A 21,595-nucleotide genomic window follows, 5' to 3' on the forward strand; every position below is an offset into this window, starting at 1 on the left:
TATCTGCTTTATATACATTATTTACACAATGGGCTGCATGAGATTGGCTAATTCTGGAATTCTCCTGTAGGCCAATCAGATTGTGGATTCACTTCCATCTGGAGTAGATTGGGTGGCTCCTGCAGACCAATCATACTGCTGCATTGTTCTAGGACCAATCAGACTGCTGCATTCTGAATCCTATTGTTCTGGGACCAATCAGACTGATCCATTTTGGATCCTATTGTTCTAGGACCAATCAGACAGCTGCATTTTGGAATATAATTTTTTTATTAATTTCCACAAAAAGAATATATAACACATCACAATTACAACTTTAACAAATTTTCCAATTTTGGACTTCCCTCAGCCTCTCTGACAATCATCCAAATTTGATTTTTAAGTACACAGTTCTTAAATTCACTATTGCCTTTTGAAAACCATTTGAGACCTGTTTTTCTTTTTTACAATATTTCTTTAACTTTTACAGAGCTTCTTTAAATGCCACTAACGTTATTTCTCTACAGACAGCTGCATTTTGGATCCTATTCAACTCAATACATAACACTAATCCCACAGAAAAAGTTACAAGAAAGGAGGTGTCAATTTAATATCAGGAACAACTTTCTGAGAGTAAGAGATGTTTGACAGTGGGGAGGTTGTGGACTCTCCTTCCTTGGAGATTTTAAAGCAAAGGTTGGAGGGCCATCTGTCATGGACGCTTTAGCTGAGATTCCTGCATTGCAGAAAGTTGGACTAGGTGACCCTTGTGGTCCCTTCCAATTCTACAATTCTATGATTCTTCTCCTCCTCAAGTAAAAATCCTCAAATATATATATGTGTGCGTACACGCTTGTGCATTTGCGTTAGCAGAAACACCCCTTGTCTGTTCCCGCTGCAAATGTTTTGCCAGCTAATTTGTTCAGCGTGTGCTCTGTGAGAATGGCCGCTTCCTTGAAAGGCCTCTTGGCTCCCCTCTCGACTGGGCATCAGCAGATTCCCCACGGTATTCCGGAGCGGTTTAGTGTTGGGCGATGGACACTCATTAAATGGCCCTGAGTCATGCGCCTGCCCTTTAGGGCTCAGCCCACACACATCTGTCTCTGATATGACAAGGGCAGCAGGAAACACTTAATTGGACCTGTAATTATAGGCCACGCGGCTGCATAGCAGTTCCCAAAAAAGGGTACCAAGGTGGAGCTGCCAAGCGCACAAAAGGCAAATAGAGGTTGGCTGGTTTGCAGCGCGGTGCATAGCCAATGTGCCGGGACAGCAGATTTCCACCTGCTTTTAGACCGGGTTGCAGGACGGGCGGGGCATTTGCACAGAGGAACGTAGGAACTTAGCACCTTCTGCATGCAAAACCACTGAGCTACTGCCCTTCCCTTAGAGGTAGAGTAAGAGTCTAGTCTTCATGGTTCAAATTAAAGAAGTGATTCAAACAGGGAGCTGCCTCTTTATACCAAATCAGACCACTGGTGCATCTAACTCAGTATTGTCGACACTGACTGGCAGCAGCAGATTAAGTGTTATGTGCAGGGCAGGCCAGAGGGAACTGAGGGAGGCTGAGGCTTGGGGGTGTTCCATTTATCTATTACATTCCAGCCCCAGCTTTACTCCAGAGAGAGCATAGGTGCTTCCCTCCCTGCCATGCTGTTTTCAGAACCACCCTGTGAGGTAGGTTAGACTGAGAAACAGTGGCCGGCCCAAGTGCACCCAGCAAGCTTCATGGCCGAGTGGGGGATTCGAATCCTGGTCACCCAGGTGCTACTCCTAGTCTAACACTCTAATCTGGGATTTCCCAAACTTGGGTCTCTCTCCAGCTGTTTTTGGACTACAATTCCCCTCATCCCTGACCACTAGCTAGGGATGATGAGAGTTCTAGTCCAAAAGCAACTGGTGACCCATGTTGGGGAAACCCTGCTCTAACCGCTACACCACACTATTCCACAGTAGAGTTTGAACTGGAGAGGGAGTTCCTTCTGATCTGTGGCTCAGTCATTTTGGGGGAGTTTGGGACTGCTGTGTGAATCACAATGACAACAGACTGACTCCTTCTCCCCTTTTCCTTCTCTCACCCTCAGTATTTCTGGCTGTTCGTCCTCTCGCGGGGTTTGGTTGGCATTGGCGAAGCCAGCTACTCCACCATTGCTCCCACCATCATCGGAGACCTCTTCACCAAAAACACCCGGACCCTCATGCTCTCAGTTTTCTACTTCGCAATCCCTTTAGGCAGGTATGGAACTCCACGGACCTCTTGACTCCTTGTTTCTACACGCATCGTGTTTCGTTTCTTTGCTTTCTTACTCTGAACACAGAAAACACCTTAAGCCCTGGGCCATGTCTGCAGCTTACATTTGAAGCACTAACAACCTTCAGCGTCCTTAACAAACTAGAGTTCCCAGAAAATTCTTGGGTTGTGTGTGTTTAAAGTGGATTCGTAATGCTTTAAATGGCTGGTGTGGAAGCGGCCTTGTTTTTTGCTCTGGCCCAGCCCACTGTTACCTTCAGCCCCACTCACCACTCATCCTGGCCCCGCCACCGGGGGCATGTAGCCCCGACAGAGTGTCCCTGAGGTACAGAATAACTGAGGGCCCAGTTTGGAAACCTCGGCTACGGTGCCAAGCTTGGGGCTAATGGCTTCCTCCCCTGCTTCGAGCCGCCCTTATCAGCCTGGTGCATTCTGGAGATTCCTCTCTCCTCACAATGCCTCCTTGCCCCAGCTTGGCATGGTGACAGACGGGTTGGGCGCTCCGCATTCCAGCTGGCAGGGCTGTTTCCTGCGGGGAACCTCAGCGCCGCATGTTTACTTCCATCGGCGCGGGGGAAACCTTTCCCGTAATCAGTCGGGTGACAAAACATCTGTGGCAGGCTGGCGAACAAGCTATCCTGAACTCACCGTTTGCAGGCCAGCTTGGAGACAAAGGGTTGAAAGCATTCCTTTTAGCTCTTCAGGAAAAAATGCGTCCCCAGGCCCGCCTGAGAACGCTGGGGGCAGCTTTTTCCTGAACAACAGCAGGAAGCGAGGCTGTGAATTTGGCCCGTGACTCTGGCTTTAAAATAGCAAGCTCGATATTGTTTGGGTGGTGTAGTGAGGAGGGTCAGATCACATGGGGTCCCTGGGCCATTTATCTGAGAGGGGTCAGTAAGATTATTCCTGGAACTCCCAAAGCTACTTGTAAAGGCAACAGCCAGCCCCAGTTGTTTGCTCCTCAGCAACTGGTACTTAGAGATGGTCAGGATCTGTCTGTGAACTAAACCAAACTACTCTAGATTCTCTTAAAGAATCCTGGGAGTTTCATTTTGGTGAGGGGGATTTCAGTAGGCCTCCTCTCAGCACTATGGATTTCCAAGGGTCCCTATAGAAAAGGTAGCAGCTCTTAAACTAGACCAAACGCCTTGAGGACTTTGTAACCTTAAGGGCTAAAGACCTGGAGAGCTCTCCAATGCTGATCCTACTCAGAGTGGACCTACTGAAAACTATGGAAATGACTAATTTGGGTCAGATTATTTCAAGGTGTCTAGACTGAGTAAAGCTCAATTGCATCACACTTTTTCAAATGAGATGGCCAGGATGCTGAATTCTGCACGCTTATACCAGTAGTCCCCTGTTGCCTTGAGGGACATCTTTGGGAGAAGAAAAGACCAAGGAGTAAACCCTACACAAATCCAAAGTGGAGTCCCTAAGACGGTTGGATGGCGCCTGATATACCTTCTTTCGGCAACTTTGGCCAAGCTGGTGCCAAACGTATTGCTTTGCTTTCCTTTGGACCACATCAGCGAGGCCAAGAGGGAACCCTGTTATTGGGCATCCCAGGACCTTCATACACAGTGCCCAGGATTTCGCCCTGGGGGTGTCACTTTGGTGCTACAAATGCAGCAGTTGACTTCAACCTCAGAGGCACACTCCGTTGTCTCTTTAGAAAGACGGATGCTGACAAAAAATACCAGTAGCTTTGTTTGTGTAGTTCCTGAGACTGGTTGCAGGATGCACAAACAGCACTAGATGTTCTCCTGGAGTGTGGGACTCCCTTCCCCTGGAAATTCACAAGTGCCTTTCAGCCATGATCTAGTGAAGCTTTCTTTAAAAGAAGCTTTGGGCGGCCACAGTGCAGCTGTTGGATTGGTACAGGTGAAGTTTTAAAGTACCATGTTTTCAATCCATTTGGTTAGCCGTTCTACGCATGTTGGATTCTGCACTTCAGGTGCCGCTGGGAGATCAAGTGGGCTAGGAACTTGAATGAATGAATGAACTAATTCCCCTATTTTTCCTCTTGTCTTTTGCTTTGTTCCCCAGCGGTTTAGGGTACATCACTGGATCAAGCGTGAAGCAAGTAGCTGGTGACTGGCACTGGGCCCTTCGGGTGAGCAAGCAGCCTGTTTTTTGGTGTTTGTTTCAAAGATCTGCTCTGCTCTGCCCCTAAGTGAGGTGCCGTTTACAGATCATGTTGCCCACACATTGAAAAGAATACATGTGGGACTTCTATGGGTGAGTCATGCTCACCCCCAGTGACCACACCATCGGCATGCTGGAAGAAGATCTACACCGTGTCTAGCCAGCTTGGTTCTCTCCAGATGTTATTGGATTACAATTCCCATCATTCCCAGGGATGATGGGAGTTGTAGTCCACAGCATCTGGGGGGGAACTGCACTGGCTGCCCCTGCACGCTGGCTATCACGTAGAGCTATGCGAGGGAGAGCATAGAAAAGCTCTACCTGCAAACATTAGTGCACGCGTAGAGCCTCTTCTGATGTGTTTTCAGCAGGTTACAAGGCACTTTTACTATAAAGACCCTCGTGACAGGGCAAGCTGGGCATCCCATCAGTCAGGGGCACTGCAGCAGCTGGTTTCCTGCATCAGGAGTGGGGGACAGGATGACTATCAAGGCCCCTTCCAACACTTGCCCAAGATAATAATAATAAACAAGAATCAGGCACCCTTTCGGTTGGCTAAATATTAGAATGCTCCCCTCATGCCAGTGTCATGGGAAACATTACAGGCTAAATAGCTTCCTGGACCACTGTTTTGCTAGAGGTGGAGGAAAAATCTGCGGAAGAATTTAGGATGCTTCTGGCTTGAGGTAGATTATTGTCAGGACAGGAAAACGAAAGGTCGCGGCAGCATTCCGTTCCCTCTGCTGCTCTTTAGTCAAAGTGTCCCTTGGCTGCCAGGGATGTTTTCTTGTTTTGCAGGAGGGATAATTGTTTCCCTTTTGCATTCATTTTCCTGTATGAAGGTTTCTCCATTTCCTTCTATACACTTTGGGGGACCTTGAGAAATGTGCGGGGAACACTTTAAGCGTGCAGTGGACGCAGCAGACACAAAGAGCGCTTGACCAGAAAAAAAGAAAAAAATAGCCAACAGGAAACAGGGCAGCAAAACTGTTTCCTAACCTTTGACCCCGCTTGGCACCTTGCCAGTGGAGGGGCGACTTTTCCCGTGGATGGAATTTTAGTGAAAACTATGGGATGGGAGGTGTGGCTTTTGTAGATAATGATGTGGGGTGCTAAAATCAGGTCTCCTGGCCTGTTGATGGGGCCAGGCTATCGCCAGCGCATAACTCAGGTGCTCAAAGCTCTACACCACTTGCCTATATTGCTACTTGGTCTGGTTCAAGGCTTTTGTTCTAGCTTACAAGGCCCTGAACAACTTTGATCCAGAATACCCCAAGAAACCACCTAATTCTTTATATCCCAGCCTAATTGCTGAGCTCTTTCAGGGAGCCCCTCTGTAATGGTTCTAGGGGTTGCTCGTGCGTAAACCGGCGCCACACCTGGCTGGGTTGCCTGAGTGAACCTTTTCTGTCCAGACAGCCACTCGCCCGTGGCTGTCTCAATTGCTGGCAGAATCCGTCAGTGGGTGTTTCTTGAACTTCTTCCAGCAAAGAAGCTCTTTGACGCCTAGTCTCCGCCTACTCTCCCTGCGCGGAAGCCTTCTGCGCAAGGAGGGTATGGGCAGCAAAGGACCCTTACTCTCCCCGCTGGTCCCCGGCGAGGAGTCATGGGACCGCCTCGCCGATTCCCCCATCTGCCCCCCTTCTCCACTGGTGCTACGCTGATTCCCTTCCCCAGAAGATGGGCTGCCTCTCCCCATCCTGGGACGCTCTCTGGAATCCCTCTGGGGCCCACTCTCTCCCTCTGGCCCTGATGGCAGTTCCCTGACACCCTCTTAGTGGTCCCCAGTGGCTCGATCACACAGCTCGTAATAAGGGACTTGTGCTTTTAGTATTGCACACCCAATTTTATGCAGCTCCCTTCCTGTCGAGGTCAGAGAGTCTCCCATCCCTCCCTGTGAACATCCAGTGTCCGCTGAATCTTTTATTCCAGCAAGCATATTGAACTCAATTGCAATTGTATCATTTTTTTCTGATCTTTTTTTAACATTTCCATTGTATTGAGTTTCTTGTGCACCACTCAGAGACGATTGCAATTAAGCTGGGTGTTCATTTTGCCCCAGTCATCCGCCCTTTTAAAAAAACGAGGCCGTGTGCTCTAGATGTTCCTGATTCCTGGTTCCTCACAACACATACCTCTTTCTCCAGGTCTCCCCGCTTTTAGGTATGATCACCGGCACACTCATATTAATATTTGTTCCAGCTGCTAAGAGGGGCAACGCCGAGCAGCTGGGGGCGCAGCTGAAGGCTCGGACCTCGTGGCTGAGGGACATGAAGGCCTTGATAAGGAAGTAAGAGAACTATTCAGCCTGTTTCCATCCTGTTTTGCACCCCCTAATTCAAAGTTTCTTTGCTGATTTTTTGCTGATGTAAGAGAGGGCTACTAGTCATGGCTACTAGCATGGGACATGGGTGGCACTGTGATCTAAACCACTGAGCCTCTTGCGCTTGCCAATTGGAAGGTCGGCAGTTCGAATCCCCATGATGGACTGAGTTCCTGCTGCTCTGTCCCAGCTTCTGCCAACATAGCAGTTGAAAGCACGCCAGTGCAAGTAGATAAATAGGCACCACAGCGGCGGGAAGGTAAACGGCGTTTATGTGTGCTCTGACTTCCATCCCGGCGTCCCGTTGCTCCAGAAGTGGTTTAGTCATGCTGGCCACATGACCCAGAAAGCTGTCTGTGGACCAACGCTGGCTTCCTCGGCCTGAAAGTGAGATGAGCGCCGCAACCCCGTAGTCGCCTCTGACTGGACTTAACCGTCCAGGGGTCCTTTACCTTTTTTTACCTTACTAGCCACAATGGCTAGTAGCAATGCTTCTGAATGCTAAGTGCTGGAAGCCATCGGATCAGAAAAGATCTCTTGTGTGTGAAACCTGCTTGCTGGTTTCCCACTGTGGCATCTGTTTGGCCACTGTGAGGAGAGGATGCTCAATGGGCCACTGGCCTGATCCGGCAGGCTCTTCTAATGTTCTTATGTCTGTCTGTCTGTCTGTCTGTCTGTCTATCTATCTATCTATCTATCTATCTATCTATCTATCATCTATCTATCTATCATCTATCTATCTATCATCTATCTATCATCTATCTCTATCTATCTATCTATCTATCTATCATCTATCTATATCTATCTATCTATCTATCTATCTATATCTATCTATCTATCTATCTATCTATCTATCTATCTATCTATCTATCTATCTATCTATCTATATCTATCATCTATCTATCTATCTATCTATCTATCATCTATCTCTATCTATCTATCTATCTATCTATCTATCTATATCTATATCTATCTATATCTATCTATCTATCTATCTATCTATCTATCTATCTATCATCTATCTATCTATCTATATCTATCTATCATCTATCTATCTATCTATCTATCTATCTATCTATCTATCTATCTATCATCTCTATCTATCTATCTATCTATCTATCTATCTATCTATCTATATCTATCTATATCTATCTATCTATCTATCTATCTATCTATCTATCTATCTATATCTATCATCTATCTATCTATCATCTATCTCTATCTATCTATATCTATCTATCTATCTATCTATCTATCTATCTATATCTATCTATCTATCTATCTATCTATCTATCTATCTCTATCTATATCTATCTATCTATCTATCTATCATCTATCTATATCTATCTATCTATCTATCTATCTATCTCTATCTATCTATCTATCTATCTATCTATATCTATCATCTATCTATCTATCTATCTATCTATCATCTATCTCTATCTATCTATCTATCTATCTATCTATATCTATCTATCTATATCTATCTATCTATCTATCTATCTATCTATCTATCTATCATCTATCATCTATCTATCTATTGCAAATTTTCATTTAAATCGCACTCATTGTATACACATTTACAGATATATTCTTAACAAAGTGGGTAATGAAGATGCAGAGTGCTCTTTGGAATGGCTTTATTTTAGAAGACATCTGAAGGCAGCCCTGTTTAGGGAAGCTTTTAATGTTTAACAGACCACTGTATTTGAATACAGTGATACCTCGGGTTACATATGCTTCAGGTTACAGACTCCACTAACCCAGAAATAGTACCTTGGGTTAAGAACTTTGCTTCAGGATGAGAACAGAAATCGGGTGGCAGCAGCGCAGCAGCAGCAGGAGGCCCCATAGGCTAAAGTGGTGCTTCAGGTTAAGAACAGTTTTAGGTTAAGAACGGACCTCCGGAATGAATTAAGTACATAACCAGAGGTACCACTGTACTTTGTTGGAAGCCGCCCAGAGTGGCTGGGGAAATCCAGCCAGATGGGCAGGGGATAAATATTAAATAATAGTAATAATAATAGTAATCATCATCATCTTATATTGGTTTGTCCATTCTGATGTTCTGTCCATGCTATTATAAAATTAAAACCAAAACCTTCCAGGTTTGCAGCGAAACCTTCCAGGGGAAGCAGCGAGAGCTTCCTCTGCATGTGTGGGATATGAAGCCTCCCCTTCTTGGCCCTAACCCAAAACCCCCTTATCCCTTCAGCCGCAGCTACGTCTTTTCCTCTCTGGCTACCTCGGCTGTCTCCTTCGCCACGGGGGCCCTGGGCATGTGGATCCCCCTCTACCTCCACCGGGCGCAAGTGGTCCAGAAAACCGCAGAGACCTGCACATCTCAGCCCTGCGGGACCAAGGACAGGTGAGCTCCTGCTTTGCTTTTACGTCTAGTGGGGATGCCACAAGGGGCAGCCTGCGCTGTCGGTCTTGCGTTTGGCGTGGGGTGGGGCTAGATGCCCCCCACCCCCAGTCTCCCTGCTCTAAGATTCTCTTAAGTGCCAGCTATATCACCCTCCTTGGACATAAGGCATTTCTGGGGAGTCAGTACATGCATTCTTTTTTTAATTTTTAAAAATTTTAAATTTTTATTTTATTAAAATAATTCCACATTAATACATACATATTAGGAAATTACAAACTACATTTCATACAATCCTTAAAAATATTTATACATACCAACACTCAATCCCCCCACCCCTCCCCCCACCCTGTGCTTGACTTCTAATCTACCCAATTGCAATTTCTTTCCACTTCTATTACTTTCTTTCACACACTTTTAAACCAACTTTCTACTTCTTTTTTCTGGCCCCCAAGGTCACCCATTGAGCTTCGTTCCCAAGTGGGGGATTCGAACCCTGGTCTCCCAGGTCTGACACTTTAAATGCTGAACCACATTGGCTCTTCACTAACAGCTCAAGGACTTTGTATAAAAGTCCTTTTCAGTTTTTCAGAGCCCTTTTACTGGCTTTGGGTAGGTTTGCTGTCATGCCAACCCACTGAGAGAGGGGGGTTCCTGTTTAATGTTGGAGAAACTCAAACTTGAAGAATCAGGGATTTGTCCAAGGTTAGGCAATGAGTGGAAAGTGGAGATTGATAATGGGGAAAATTTATAATTTTCTTAAAGACCATTGTAAACAGTTAAAATCGTTCGTAAGATTGGAATATCACTTGTAGTTTAATAGTGAATTTTGGACACAATGGAGAGGTAAAAGATTTGGATTATCATAAAAGATGCAGGAGGAAATGATTAACAATAGGACCCACAAAGGGGGGGAGGGAAGTTAAAGAGATTTCTTGGAATCTTGTTTTTTACGTTGACTATGTGACTGTAAAATTATAATTCGAAAAACCAAATAAATAAATTTTAAAAAGGATTTCCTGGGCCTGATATACTGTATGTGTCTTGCCCCACTGCATCACCAAAAAGGAAGAAAAGAAAAAAGTAGAGATAGACTCCTGTGAGAGACAGAGCACATAAGTGAACCAGGTTAATTTTAAAATGCAGTTACAGATTGCCGCCCTTCAGAAAAAGATCCTTCCCCTCCCCCAAGGTTCAGTCACCTGAGAACTTCAGATTCCCATGGAAAATGTCCAGACTGTCCTCAGAGCCAGCGTCTTAATTTTATGAATTCCCTGCTTTGGGTTTTCGCCCATAAATGTCCGTTTAGCACATCTTACTCATGCCTTTTGCTTTGCTAATCCACCTGCCTCTCACCTTCCTGTGTATAAAAATATGCCCGTATCAGTGAGAGAGGCCTCTATTTTTGGAATTCTTCCTTGCCCTTAGCTTGATCTTCGGAGCTATCACTTGCTTCACCGGATTTCTGGGCGTGATCACTGGGGCCGGCGCAACCAAGTGGTGCCGTTTGAAGACACAGCGGGCGGATCCCCTCGTCTGCGCCGTCGGGATGTTGGGTTCAGCCATCTTCACTTGTCTGATCTTCGTTGCGGCAAAGAGCAGCATTGTGGGAGCCTACGTATGTATGCAGCAGCTTGGGGTAGCGTCCGGGGGGTGGGGAAGAGACTGGCTTTCCTGATTGCAATTGCACGCAGGTCATAAAATCATAGAATCTTAGAGCTGGAAGGTACCCCAAGGGTCATCTAGTCCAACCCTCTGCAATGCAGGAATCTCAGCTAGAGCATCCATGACAGATGGCCATCCAACCTCTGCTTTAAAACTTCCCAGGAAGGAAATCCACAAGCTCCCAAGGTCCCACTACCCAAACTCTTTATATGAAAATTCACTTATCCAAGCACGAGGAATTAGTACCCAACCTTGCTATGCACACCAGAGCATAGCTGTCAACGTTTCCCTTTTTAAAAGGGAAATTCCCTTATTTCGAATAGGATTCCTCGCAAGAAAAGGGAAAAGTTGACAGCTATGCACCAGAGATTCACATATCCAAACATCTGGACCCGCATGTGGTATTGTAAACAAGTAAACAGCCTTAAAGAAGCCTTACTTTTTTGTGTTTTGCTGGTCCATGGCATCCATTTTGCAAAAAAAAAAAAAAAATGGTGGGGAGGGAGGGGGAGAGATCAGACAAATAAGAGAGCATTTTCCCCCTTCAAGGGTTTTCCTGGGTTTTTACTGTCATTTGGGGATCAAAATTCTGTGGTCAGAAACACATTAGAAATGTTCCCATAGAGATCAATGGAAATCGTTGACTCACTATGCAAACACTCACAGTGAATACATAAATACTATCAATAAAGTAAATATTCTCTATCTGCTGTTTAGCTCCCTTTATCTCTCTCCCTGCAATATACAGATTCTCCCTCCTCCAGCTAACTCCGCCCACAACCATAATTAATGAGAATTTGACTAGTATCTAAGATCATTTCCAATCTTCCTCCCAAACAAAAGGAAACAAGCAGCCCAATTTCGCAGTGCAATAAAGTAAATTGCTGTGCATATGGCTGCGTTGGGAGCGAGTACTACTGTTTTACGAAATCTGCTTAAAATGTGGTAAAAACTAAACAATTGGTGCTGTCTGTGTTTCATCAACAGGTCTGCATTTTTATCGGTGAGACACTCCTGTTTTCAAACTGGGCCATCACTGCTGACATACTCATGGTAAGCTGGCATGGGGAGTGCTCTTAACTGTGTTGGTGGAGGCCACACACAGTCCATAATGTTGCAATTGCACTGGTGCAGAGTTCAGCATCCTGTTGCCATTATGGGGGAATCTTAAGAAGGATGGGGTGAGGAACCTCTGGGCTGGGCGCCCAATGTGTCCCTCCTGGCCTCTCTGCCTGGCCCTCAGAGCCAGCTTAGTGGTGCTCTGTGTGATGCCACAAATAGCTCTGCTCATTTTTTTTGTGGTGCGAAGGGGACATTGGTGGCAACGCTAACCCTTTCCCCAGGCCTCTATTTTAGGAGGTGAGGCCTTGCCAGGGCAACCCTTGTGGTCTTTCCTCCGGCTTCCTGAGTTGTGTGTGCAGCTCAGCTCGGAGCAACCGGGGCGATCCCATGCTCTGCTTCCTGGCTTAGCCAACCTGCCGCCATCTTTGGCAGGGATATCCGAGCCAGCTACTGTGGTGCACTTTTGGTTCACTCAGGCCTGTAATTGACTTATTTTCCAAACTTGGGCAGGAACTAATGTTTGGCTGGGTTTTTTTTTTTTCTTTTCTAAGTGCTCTTTAAAAGGGCACCCACCCACCATTCTTTGCTACAAGTATGGGGAAATTCTGGCCCTCCAGATGGGAATTATGGATTGATAACTTCCAGAGGGCCCCACAGATTTCCCCAGTGGCTACAGAGCAGGGATGTGGCACCTCTGGCCCTTCAGATGTTGTTAGACACTAACTTTAGTAAGTCAGTACTGAGGGAGGGCCAATACCCCAGTCAGTCAATACTGAGGGAGGGCCAATATCCCAGTCAGTCAGTACTGAGGATAGGCCAATATCCCAGTCAGTCAATACTGAGGGAGGGCCAATACCCCAGTCAGTCAATACTGAGGGAGGGCCAATACCCCAGTCAGTCAATACTGAGAGAAGGCCAATACCCCAGTCAGCCCTGGGAGGGCTGCAGGTTCCCTGCCTTGGGTGTTCACAATACTGAGGGACCCACTGTCCCACCACCAATCCCTTGGGAGTTCCCCAGCTGGTTCCTCCCACCATTCCTTCTCCATCCAGCCAGTCCATGGCAAGAACTGTATAGGTTTGCCACACGACTGTGGGGTTCTCTCTCCTGCAGTCAGGGGGAAACCATGGTTGTTTGATACATCTTTAAATGTATAGGCCTCTAATTGCAGTAGGTCTACTCTTAGATTGGTACAAGTACAACCAAGATCAGGCCAGCTCTGCCGCCATTTTCTTTTCTGTAATCGCATGGTCCCCAAATGCATGCTTGTTCTAAATGGCATATCCCAGTGTGGGCTAGTCATTTGACAGACTGGTTGTTGAAATGCTTCACCCATAGAGTGTTGGACAAGGACCAAGGAGACCAGGGTTCAAATCCTCACTTGACCATGAAGCTTACTGGCTCACCCTGAGCCGGGCAGTGGTTAGGGATAATACGCAGAGTGGGAGGTCCGTAAATGCCATGTTGAGCTAATTGGAGGAAAGAAGGGATATAAATGCAACGATAATAAATAATATATTTCTTCCTGCCAGTACGTGGTTATTCCTACACGCCGGGCAACTGCAGTAGCTTTGCAAAGCTTCACCTCACACCTTCTGGGAGACGCTGGGAGCCCTTACCTGATTGGATTTGTAAGTGCATTTTTGGGGTGTCTGGGTCAGGGATGTGTTGAGAGGCTTGGCTCTCATTTGCAAGGCAATCGTGTCTCCCCACCAAAGGAAGGAAAGTGCATACCCTCCAACATTTCTCTGATGAAAATAGGGATGTCCTATACAGTTGTTACTACTACTACTACTTATTATTGTTGTTGTTGTTGTTATCATCATCATCATCATCATCATCATCATTAATTTATTTATACCTCACCCATCTGACTGGATTGGCCCAGCCACTCTGGGCGGCTTCCAACCTATATAAAAACATAATAAAACATTAAACTTTTTTTTTTAAAAAAAGGCCCTATACAGGGCTGCCTTCAGATGTCTTCTAAACTTGGCTCGGGGGTCACATAACTCCATACCCTCCAACATTTCCCCGATGAAAATAGGGGTGTCCTAAGGCAAAGCGGGACATTCCAGGATAAAATAAGAAACCAGAATGGCTTCTGTTAATCTGCAACTGTCCCTGGAAAATTGGGGCACTTGGAGCGTCTGAAAGTACCAAGGACTAGAGCAGGGGAAGAGGAGGCAAAATCGTTTCTCTGGTCTTCTTCTTCACTGGGGTTGCACCTGGGACCCTCTTTAACCACGCATGTGCAGTACCACCAAGCTGTGGGTGACACTCCCTGCTCTTATCCATGACTAATCTAGCCTAGCTATTCCTGCCCTCCATGCAGGGGTTTTTGCAGACCAGCAGGAGGGAAGCATAACAATTGGAAACCCTGACTGATAATGAGGAAAGGAGCCAGTTTATTGTAGCAACCATCGTATTTCTTTCCCCCTTGACACCTCTTGAGAGTCCCACACATCTTTGCAAGCGAGCGATCGCTGTCATACTGAATAAACTGCACCCGGAATGATGCTAACTTCTCTCCCTGATCCCAATTCTGCTTCCTCTCCAGATCTCTGACCTGATTCGCCAGAGCACAAAGGAATCACCGCTCTGGGAATTCCTCAGCTTAGGTTACGCACTTATGCTCTGCCCTTTCGTCGTCGTCCTGGGGGGAATGTTTTTCCTAGCCACGGCCCTCTTCTTCCTGAGCGATCGAGCCAAAGCAGAGCAACAGTGAGTATCCGCCATTTGCACATGATATTGTATATGCCAGCTTTGGGTTGGTGCCCCCTACAGCAGGTGGGGGGGAAAAAGCATGTCCGCACTACGCAGTCAAATGAGATTCAGACCCATTTGACCATCGCCATTCCTGATCAAGGAACCCAGTTACACGAAAAGGGAGCGCGATCTCTAACAAAGCAAGATTGGTGCCTTCACGAAGCTATCTTTCCCAGGGCTGTTTGGGGGGCAGCAAGCTGGTGCCAGTTCCCAGGTTTTGGAGGGCACCTGGGTGTGTTGACCTCCATAGGCTCTCTCCCTCTGTGAGTGAGCTCCTTTCCATAGGGACATAATTTACTAAGACCTGAACAATTCAGGTGCAAGGTACCTCAGGGAACTGCCTGAACTCTTATATCCCGGGTTGAACATCTGCAAAGCACCATGGGTCATGGTGAGGCCCATTTGATGGCAGCAAGAAACGGAGCCTTTCGTGTTGCAGGCTCAGTGTTGTCAAGAGAGATTCAGCAGGCCCCTTCTGTCCCAAAACTTTTCTCTTCCATCTGGCTGGCTTATGCAGGCAATTAAGAATAGTGCATCTTTCCATAATAGTTAGCAGGTTTCAAATTTGTATATGGTTTTTTATTGTGTGGTTCTGTGCGTGGTTGTTGTAAGCCGCTTTGTTGATGTTTTTTTATCACTAGCGGTATATGAATTTTGCATATATATATATATATATATATATGAAGTTGTCTTAGACCAAGTCAGACCACTGGTCCATCCAACTCAGTGTTGCCTGCTCTGGCTGGCAGCAGCTCTCTCAGGTGTGTTTCTCTCCCAGCCCTTCCTGAAGATGCTGGGGGGTCTTTTTCATGCAAAGTATTTGCTCCATCACTGAGCTACAGCCCGTCCCCTGGCCCAAGGGACTCTGGAGTTTGGCAGTGGCCCCCTGCCCCTCTGTCAGTTCCTGGGCCTCGTCCAATGCCCGGTGCCTCTGATGGAGCAAGTCCTGGTAGCCAAATGGACCTGGCTAGTTTATATTCGTAGCATAAGCATGGCACAGTTTATTGGGCGCTTTGCCTGGAAGATCCCCGTCCTGGCACTTGTCAAACTGGCACAAGCTCCCTTCCCTTGGAATGACTTTCCAGCTTCTTGGGCCCGAGACTTTTCCGCAAAGCTCTAAATCACCATCTTGTAAAAGCAGCTTTGACAAACTGCACAAGAAGCTCTTCGCTGTAAAAGACGCCCCATTATTCTGAGACCGGGAAATCTGATTTGAAGAAGGGAATGCTGGAACTCCCAGCTCTTCTGGCAGACCACAGCATCTCGGTCATATTTTATACCTGGCGACTGCAAGAGAGCATAATGAGGCAGCAACTGGGGTCATAATTGAAGGGAAGGGAAAGAAGGCCTATAGGCAGTCCTTGAGTGATTTAGCAATCGTCGTAATGTTAGAGAAAAGAGCGAAGCAGAGCTCAGTATTATCTGGAAACTGCACCCCTTTGCTGTGGAATCCCTGCCCCCTAATACGACACTTTAAAGACTGGGCTGCGGTTATTCATTTTCAACTCTGGACGTGCTCAGAAGCTTGGCTCAAGTTAAACCTTCAGGCCACATGCACTCTACAGTGGCCCCGATCCAGCAAGTGTTACAACCTTCCAGAATATCAGAAGCTGCTCTCAATATAGGATAGGAGAGCTGCTGTTTCTCCTGCCTCCACCTTTTAATTTTAATTAAGTTAAAAGCTCATGTGTGTTGGAAGGCAGGGGGAGGGGGGAATGTTGTCACAGCCAGAAACTGGATTGGAGGCAGTTTAATTAATTTAAAAGGGCCTGCTTGAATGGACACGTACATTCGACTGTGCTGTGGGGTGGACAGGTCAATGCAAGAGAGCCTCAGCCATGTTTGCCTCTGTAAGGAGGAGGGCAGGTTCCTTCCGCACCCCGCATCTCTGTGAGATAGCATGGCAGAACACAAATGGAGAGACCCCGATTCAAATCTCACCCACCCACTTGGCCATAAAGCTCACTGGATGACCTTGGACCTGTCACTTACGCGCCAGCCTGGCCTACCTCACAGGGTTGTTGTGAGGTTGAAGTGGGATGGGGGAGAACCTCGTGCGCCACCCTGAGCTGCACAGAGGAAAGGCAGGATATAAATTAGGGGTTCCATTTAGACCCAGAAAACAGCAGGCTAGAGCCTTTGCCGAGGAGTATGGGAAATGTTCAGAAGGATCATACCAGCCATTTTAGCTCGGCTCTAATATACAGGGACGTGGGTGGCGCTGTGGGTTAAACCACAGAGCCTAGGACTTGCCGATCAGAAGGTCGGCAGTTCGAATCCCTGCAACAGGGTGAGCTCCCATTGCTCAGTCCCTGCTCCTGCCAATCTAGCAGTTCAAAAGCACGTCAAAGTGCAAATAGATAAATAGGTACCGCTCCAGCGGGAAGGTAAACGGCATTTCTGTGAGCTACTCTGGTTCGCCAGAAGCGGCTTAGTCATGCTGGCCACATGACCCGGAAGCCGTACGCCGGCTCCCTCGGCCAGTAAAGCGAGATGAGCACCGCAACCCCAGAGTTGGCCACGACTGGACCTAATGGTCAGGGGTCCCTTTACCTAATAATATACAGTAAGCCGACAACTTACGTGGGGGGTTACGTCCTGGGGATCACGCTTCATGCCAAAATCATAGTCAAAACACATTGGGTGCAATGGCGGGTGGGATTGCCAAAGTCATTTTTCTTCTTCTTTTAATTACTCCCCACCCCCCAGCCATACCTATAAGGCTGAATGTGCAAGCTGCAAGTTTACTGTATGGAATATAAGCCATCATGGTGTAGCAGTTAGAGAACTGGACTCGGAAGCCAGGAGACCAAGGCTCAAATCCTTGCTGAGCTGTGAAACTCAGTGGGCGACCTTGGGCCAGTCACTTTCTCTCAGCCTGACCTACCTCACAGGGTTGTTGCTGTTTGGGGATAAGGTGGGGAAGAAAAACTGTGCCACCTTGAGCTTGGAGGAAAGGTGGGATAGAGATGCAATTAAAAACAACAACACCAAATACTGTGTGTGTGTGTGTGAGAGAGAGAGAGAGAGAGAGAGAAAGAGAGAGAGAGAGAGAGAGTCTGACTAGATATTGTTTACAATATGAAATAATACTTGAGTGCCCTGTCACTCCTCTCCTCAAAAGATACGGTAATTATCTCTGCTGAGCCTTTGGGGGGGCTTGTTAAAAGTGAAACCCAACCAACCTGGAGCTGCGTGTTTTTCAGCACGGATCTGGACCGCCTCGCCACGGGCACCTCCAGTAACTCGGAAGACACAGCCACATGACCGCTACAACTTGGAGTTAGCTGGTGTGTGTTTTTGTCTTCTTTCTTTAAAGGAAAAAAAAGAAAGCTTCTACTCACTGGCCAGGAGATGGAAAGGGGAAGAAAACCCACCATATATGTAAATATTTTCAGTGCCAAAAGAAAACACACAGAAATCTGAACTTCTTTTCTGCTGGGAAATTGGTTTTTTTTATTTTTTGGACCAGGCTGCTTCTTGCGGGCGGCTGTTTCCAAAACATGTGGTTCCGTAGGCATGTTTGTGGATCTGCTCTTACGTTATGCGATACGTTTTTGGGCAGATTTCGATAGCCGTGTATTTATTTTTAATGCATTATGAATTTAAACCTATAATCCACCCCAATTCTTTTGTGGCTCGGGGTGGCTGGCACGGCATCCGTTCTCATCCTGTGGCCTCTTCCTTCGTCTAGAGCTGACATTAAAACTTTACATTAAGGTGATTTAAAATAAATAAATACATTAACATTTACGGAATCCTCTGCTTGGGGAGGAGGCTTGGTTCTGTGAGCTATTCAATTCATTCAACTTGAGCGAATTTGCATTATTTATTCCAGTTTTGCTAATGTGGGGTCCTGAAGCACCCCCCCACACACCCCACACTGAAAACCTTATTCACACCACTCCTCTGCTTTCTGAAATTTCAGCAGGCATCACATGCCTGCTGGAAAACCATGAGGACTATCAGCTTTGCCAGTTGTTTTTGAGAAGGAATCTGAGGTTCTTAGGAAGCTGCAGTCTGGATTCAAAAGCGCATTCAATGTTTTCTGTGGCATCCTACCACGCTTGGTGGGATATCTGTCCACTTTTCCTTGGAAACCTTCGTAGCAGATTATTCCACAAGCTTCCCTGGGTTGTTGTCTCCCGCCCCCAACCCACCCTGGTTTTCTTTCCCTTTCAGGGAGATTTCTCAAATATCTACATATATGATGGGTTTCCTCTTTGCCAGCAGAACTGCAGATCAGCCTTTACCTTAGCTGCTTGCTCGGAAGGAATGCAGCATTGCCAACCTCCTGCAATTTGAAACAATAAACAAAAACAGCATGGAGCAAACGATAGCGAGAACCTGGCTATGAAACCATGACATTAAGTCAATTACGGAGCACAGGGAGAGCTGGCAAAGCTGCTACACTGCGGAAGAGGAAGGAGGCGAGAACCTTCTGAAAGCATGTGCTTTGTCGTTCGTTAGACCTGGGATAGGAAACCTGTGGCTCTTGGGACGTTGACGGACTACAGCTCCCATCATCCCTGGCTATTGGGTATGCTGGCTGTGGCTGATGGGTGTCGGAGTCCATCAGTGTCTTGCGGGCCCCCGTTTCCCCATCTCTGCTTGAGATCAAATGCTCTGGAAGGCTTTGCAATAGCACTGCATGAATTTCTGTGTCACGACACTCGTGCACTCCCTGTAGCTGAGCACCGCCACTGGCACTATTGCATTTAGGATCCCGACTCTTTTAATTCTAACGAGCCTGTTTTTTTCCTACAACGCAACTCCGCTGAAGAAACCTTATTTTGACGGAATTAGATGATGCTCAGCCTGCATAGATTTGTGCCTGAGAAAGCCGAAAGTTATGATGGAAGAAAACTCGCTAGCTTTTGTTTGTGGGCGGCACGTGCACCTGTTGCACAATCTCGGAAGAGACATTTCCTCCCTGTGGGGTGGGAAAGGAGGAATACTTCTTTTGTGGTTGGGGTCAGGGATAAGGGGCGGCCAGATCTGTGTGTCTCCAGTCCGCTTCAGATTCGCAGGTGTTGAATCATAACTCTGCTTTGTCCTGTTTTGCATTGTTCTATAAAAGCTTCAAGAAAGTATAGGCGTTTTACCCTTAGCAATGATGACAACAATAAATATGCTACAGGGTCTCCTGGTTAGAGAGTGAGCTTTCTATACAAGCAACTTATCCACAAGTCCTCTTGCCTAGATAAATTTGCTAAGTGGAGGTTTGTGGACGATGCTAGAGATCTGCAGGGATTTAAGTATTGCACAAGATTACCAATCAACCTAATAACAACAATAATTAATAATAATAATTTTTAAACGACAACAATAATAATTTTAGATGCACAGAACGCTAAGGTTCCAGGGTTTCAGGGATGCGATCTGAGATGTCAAGTAGCTTTGGTCACCTTGTGTGGATTATGGAGCCCATCATCTCAAGCGCGAAAGACCAGGAAAAAGAGGTGTATCTTCAGCATAAAATGAAAGCTGTATAGTGAAGATGTCTTTTTCTATGCAAGACATACTTGCATACTTTGCATACTTGTGGGGACTTTACCCTAAAATATGCATTTTTGTATATGTTCTGGGATCTCTTGCCATTGTTGGTGGGTGGCCCAGGGGTCACAATCCCAGGGTCTTTTACTGGAGGTCCCCAATCTTCTACCCTTCCCAACCCAGTTTTAATACCATAAGAAGAGCCTGCAGGATCAGGCCAATTGTCCATCTTGTCCATCATTCTGTTCTCACAGTGGCCAACTAGATGCATGTGGGAAACTGGCAAGCAGGAGCACAAGAGCAGTCCTCTCCCCTCCTGTGGTTTCCAGTAGAGGCAGAGCATAGCATTCATGGCTACTAGCCATTGACAGGCTGATCCTCCATGAATTGGCCCAACCCTCTTTTGAAGCCCTCCAAGTTGGTGGCTATCACTGCGTCATGTGGACATGAGTTCCATAGTTTAACTAGGCACTGTGTGAAGAAGGACTTTCTTTTATCTCTCCTGAACCTTCCAACATTCAGCTTCACTGGAGGTCTACGAGTTCTGGTGTTAGGAGACAAAGAGAAGAAGGTTTTTCAGTCTACTTTCTTCACGTCATGCATGATTTTATAAGCTTCTACTGTGTCATCTCTTGCTAAACTCAAAATTCCCAAATGCTGCAACCTTTCTTTGAAAGGGAATCACTCCATCTCCTTGATCTTTCCGGTTGCCCTTTTCAGAACCTTCTCCAACTCTTACAATACCTTTTTTGAACTGCTTTTAAGCTTCCAAAGAAAAACACCTTTACTTATAAGGCAGCTGCCAAAATTGCAGTGCTGGTGGGACCTCAGCCCGGCCTGGCCTTGTTAATTTCCCAGAGTCATCAAGACATGCCAATAAGAATATGCACATTTTAATGCAGGTATTTGTCATTAGACTGCGCTGTGAGTCCTTTAGCAATGTCTCTCCTGGAAGGAGCGAGATGATAATCTCCTTATGAGATTTAGGGAGCGCAGCATGTGTTAGTAAGTTGTGTGGGAGGGCGGGTGGGGAGACTTGTGGCCAGCTTCCAATGGTTCCTTGAAGAGTCCTTTTTTGCGGGCGCCTGAATCAGAGAACTGTAACCCTAAAATGTAACTCACAGATGTCACTGCCAAATGCCTTTCTGGCTGCCTCTGCAGTCACGATTTGGCGTTTGCCAAGGATTTCTTGACATCACTGCTGGTTACAGGGTCCAGAAAGGGGGTGTTTTGTGTTTACCACTTTGCCTTGAAGGAGCTCAAATATCAAACTGAAATTATGCAAGCAGATAAAATCTCTGGCATTCTTCCTTTGCCTGACTGGTCTGCATGCTTGATTCTGAACTCAGAAGTTTTGATTCCCCCCCCCCCCAACCTAAGTACCTCCTTTTTGCTAGTTTCTTGTAGACATCTGGCTTGCCTCTGTGAAAACAAGATGTTGGGTTAGATGGACTCATCCAGCAGGATCTTCTTATGTCCCTGTGATCACATTCTCCAGCCCCTTCTTGGCAATGGGCAGATTAATGTTTTTGTGGTAGAT

At 46.5% G+C, this 21,595-nt stretch overlaps 1 protein-coding gene and 1 long non-coding RNA gene across 3 annotated transcripts in view; both read left to right on the forward strand.

Moving 5' to 3' along the window:
- LOC310832766 overlaps positions 1 to 21,595 on the forward strand; it is a 119,214-nt gene that overhangs the window by 82,644 nt on the left and 14,975 nt on the right. The gene's annotated exons all lie outside the window — the stretch shown is intronic.
- Positions 1 to 21,595, forward strand: part of LOC310832580 (sphingosine-1-phosphate transporter SPNS2-like) — a gene marked incomplete at its 5' end in the record, with an annotated part of 98,597 nt that overhangs the window by 62,027 nt on the left and 14,975 nt on the right. Inside the window, 9 exons of one of the 2 annotated variants that reach the window (XR_014558339.1) lie at positions 2,064 to 2,215; positions 4,277 to 4,343; positions 6,523 to 6,665; positions 8,914 to 9,066; positions 10,492 to 10,681; positions 11,716 to 11,781; positions 13,323 to 13,421; positions 14,351 to 14,514; positions 17,766 to 17,841. Coding sequence is in view for 1 of the 2 variants with exons in the window: in XM_083714590.1 (XP_083570716.1) it covers positions 2,064 to 2,215; positions 4,277 to 4,343; positions 6,523 to 6,665; positions 8,914 to 9,066; positions 10,492 to 10,681; positions 11,716 to 11,781; positions 13,323 to 13,421; positions 14,351 to 14,514 (1,034 nt within the window). The remainder of the gene's footprint in view (positions 1 to 2,063; positions 2,216 to 4,276; positions 4,344 to 6,522; positions 6,666 to 8,913; positions 9,067 to 10,491; positions 10,682 to 11,715; positions 11,782 to 13,322; positions 13,422 to 14,350; positions 14,515 to 17,765; positions 17,842 to 21,595) is intronic. The other variant, XM_083714590.1, reaches the window with a different exon arrangement.

Source organism: Podarcis gaigeae (assembly GCF_964106915.1).
Source record: "Podarcis gaigeae genome assembly, chromosome: 15".
In the NCBI taxonomy this organism is placed as follows: domain Eukaryota; kingdom Metazoa; phylum Chordata; class Lepidosauria; order Squamata; family Lacertidae; genus Podarcis; species Podarcis gaigeae.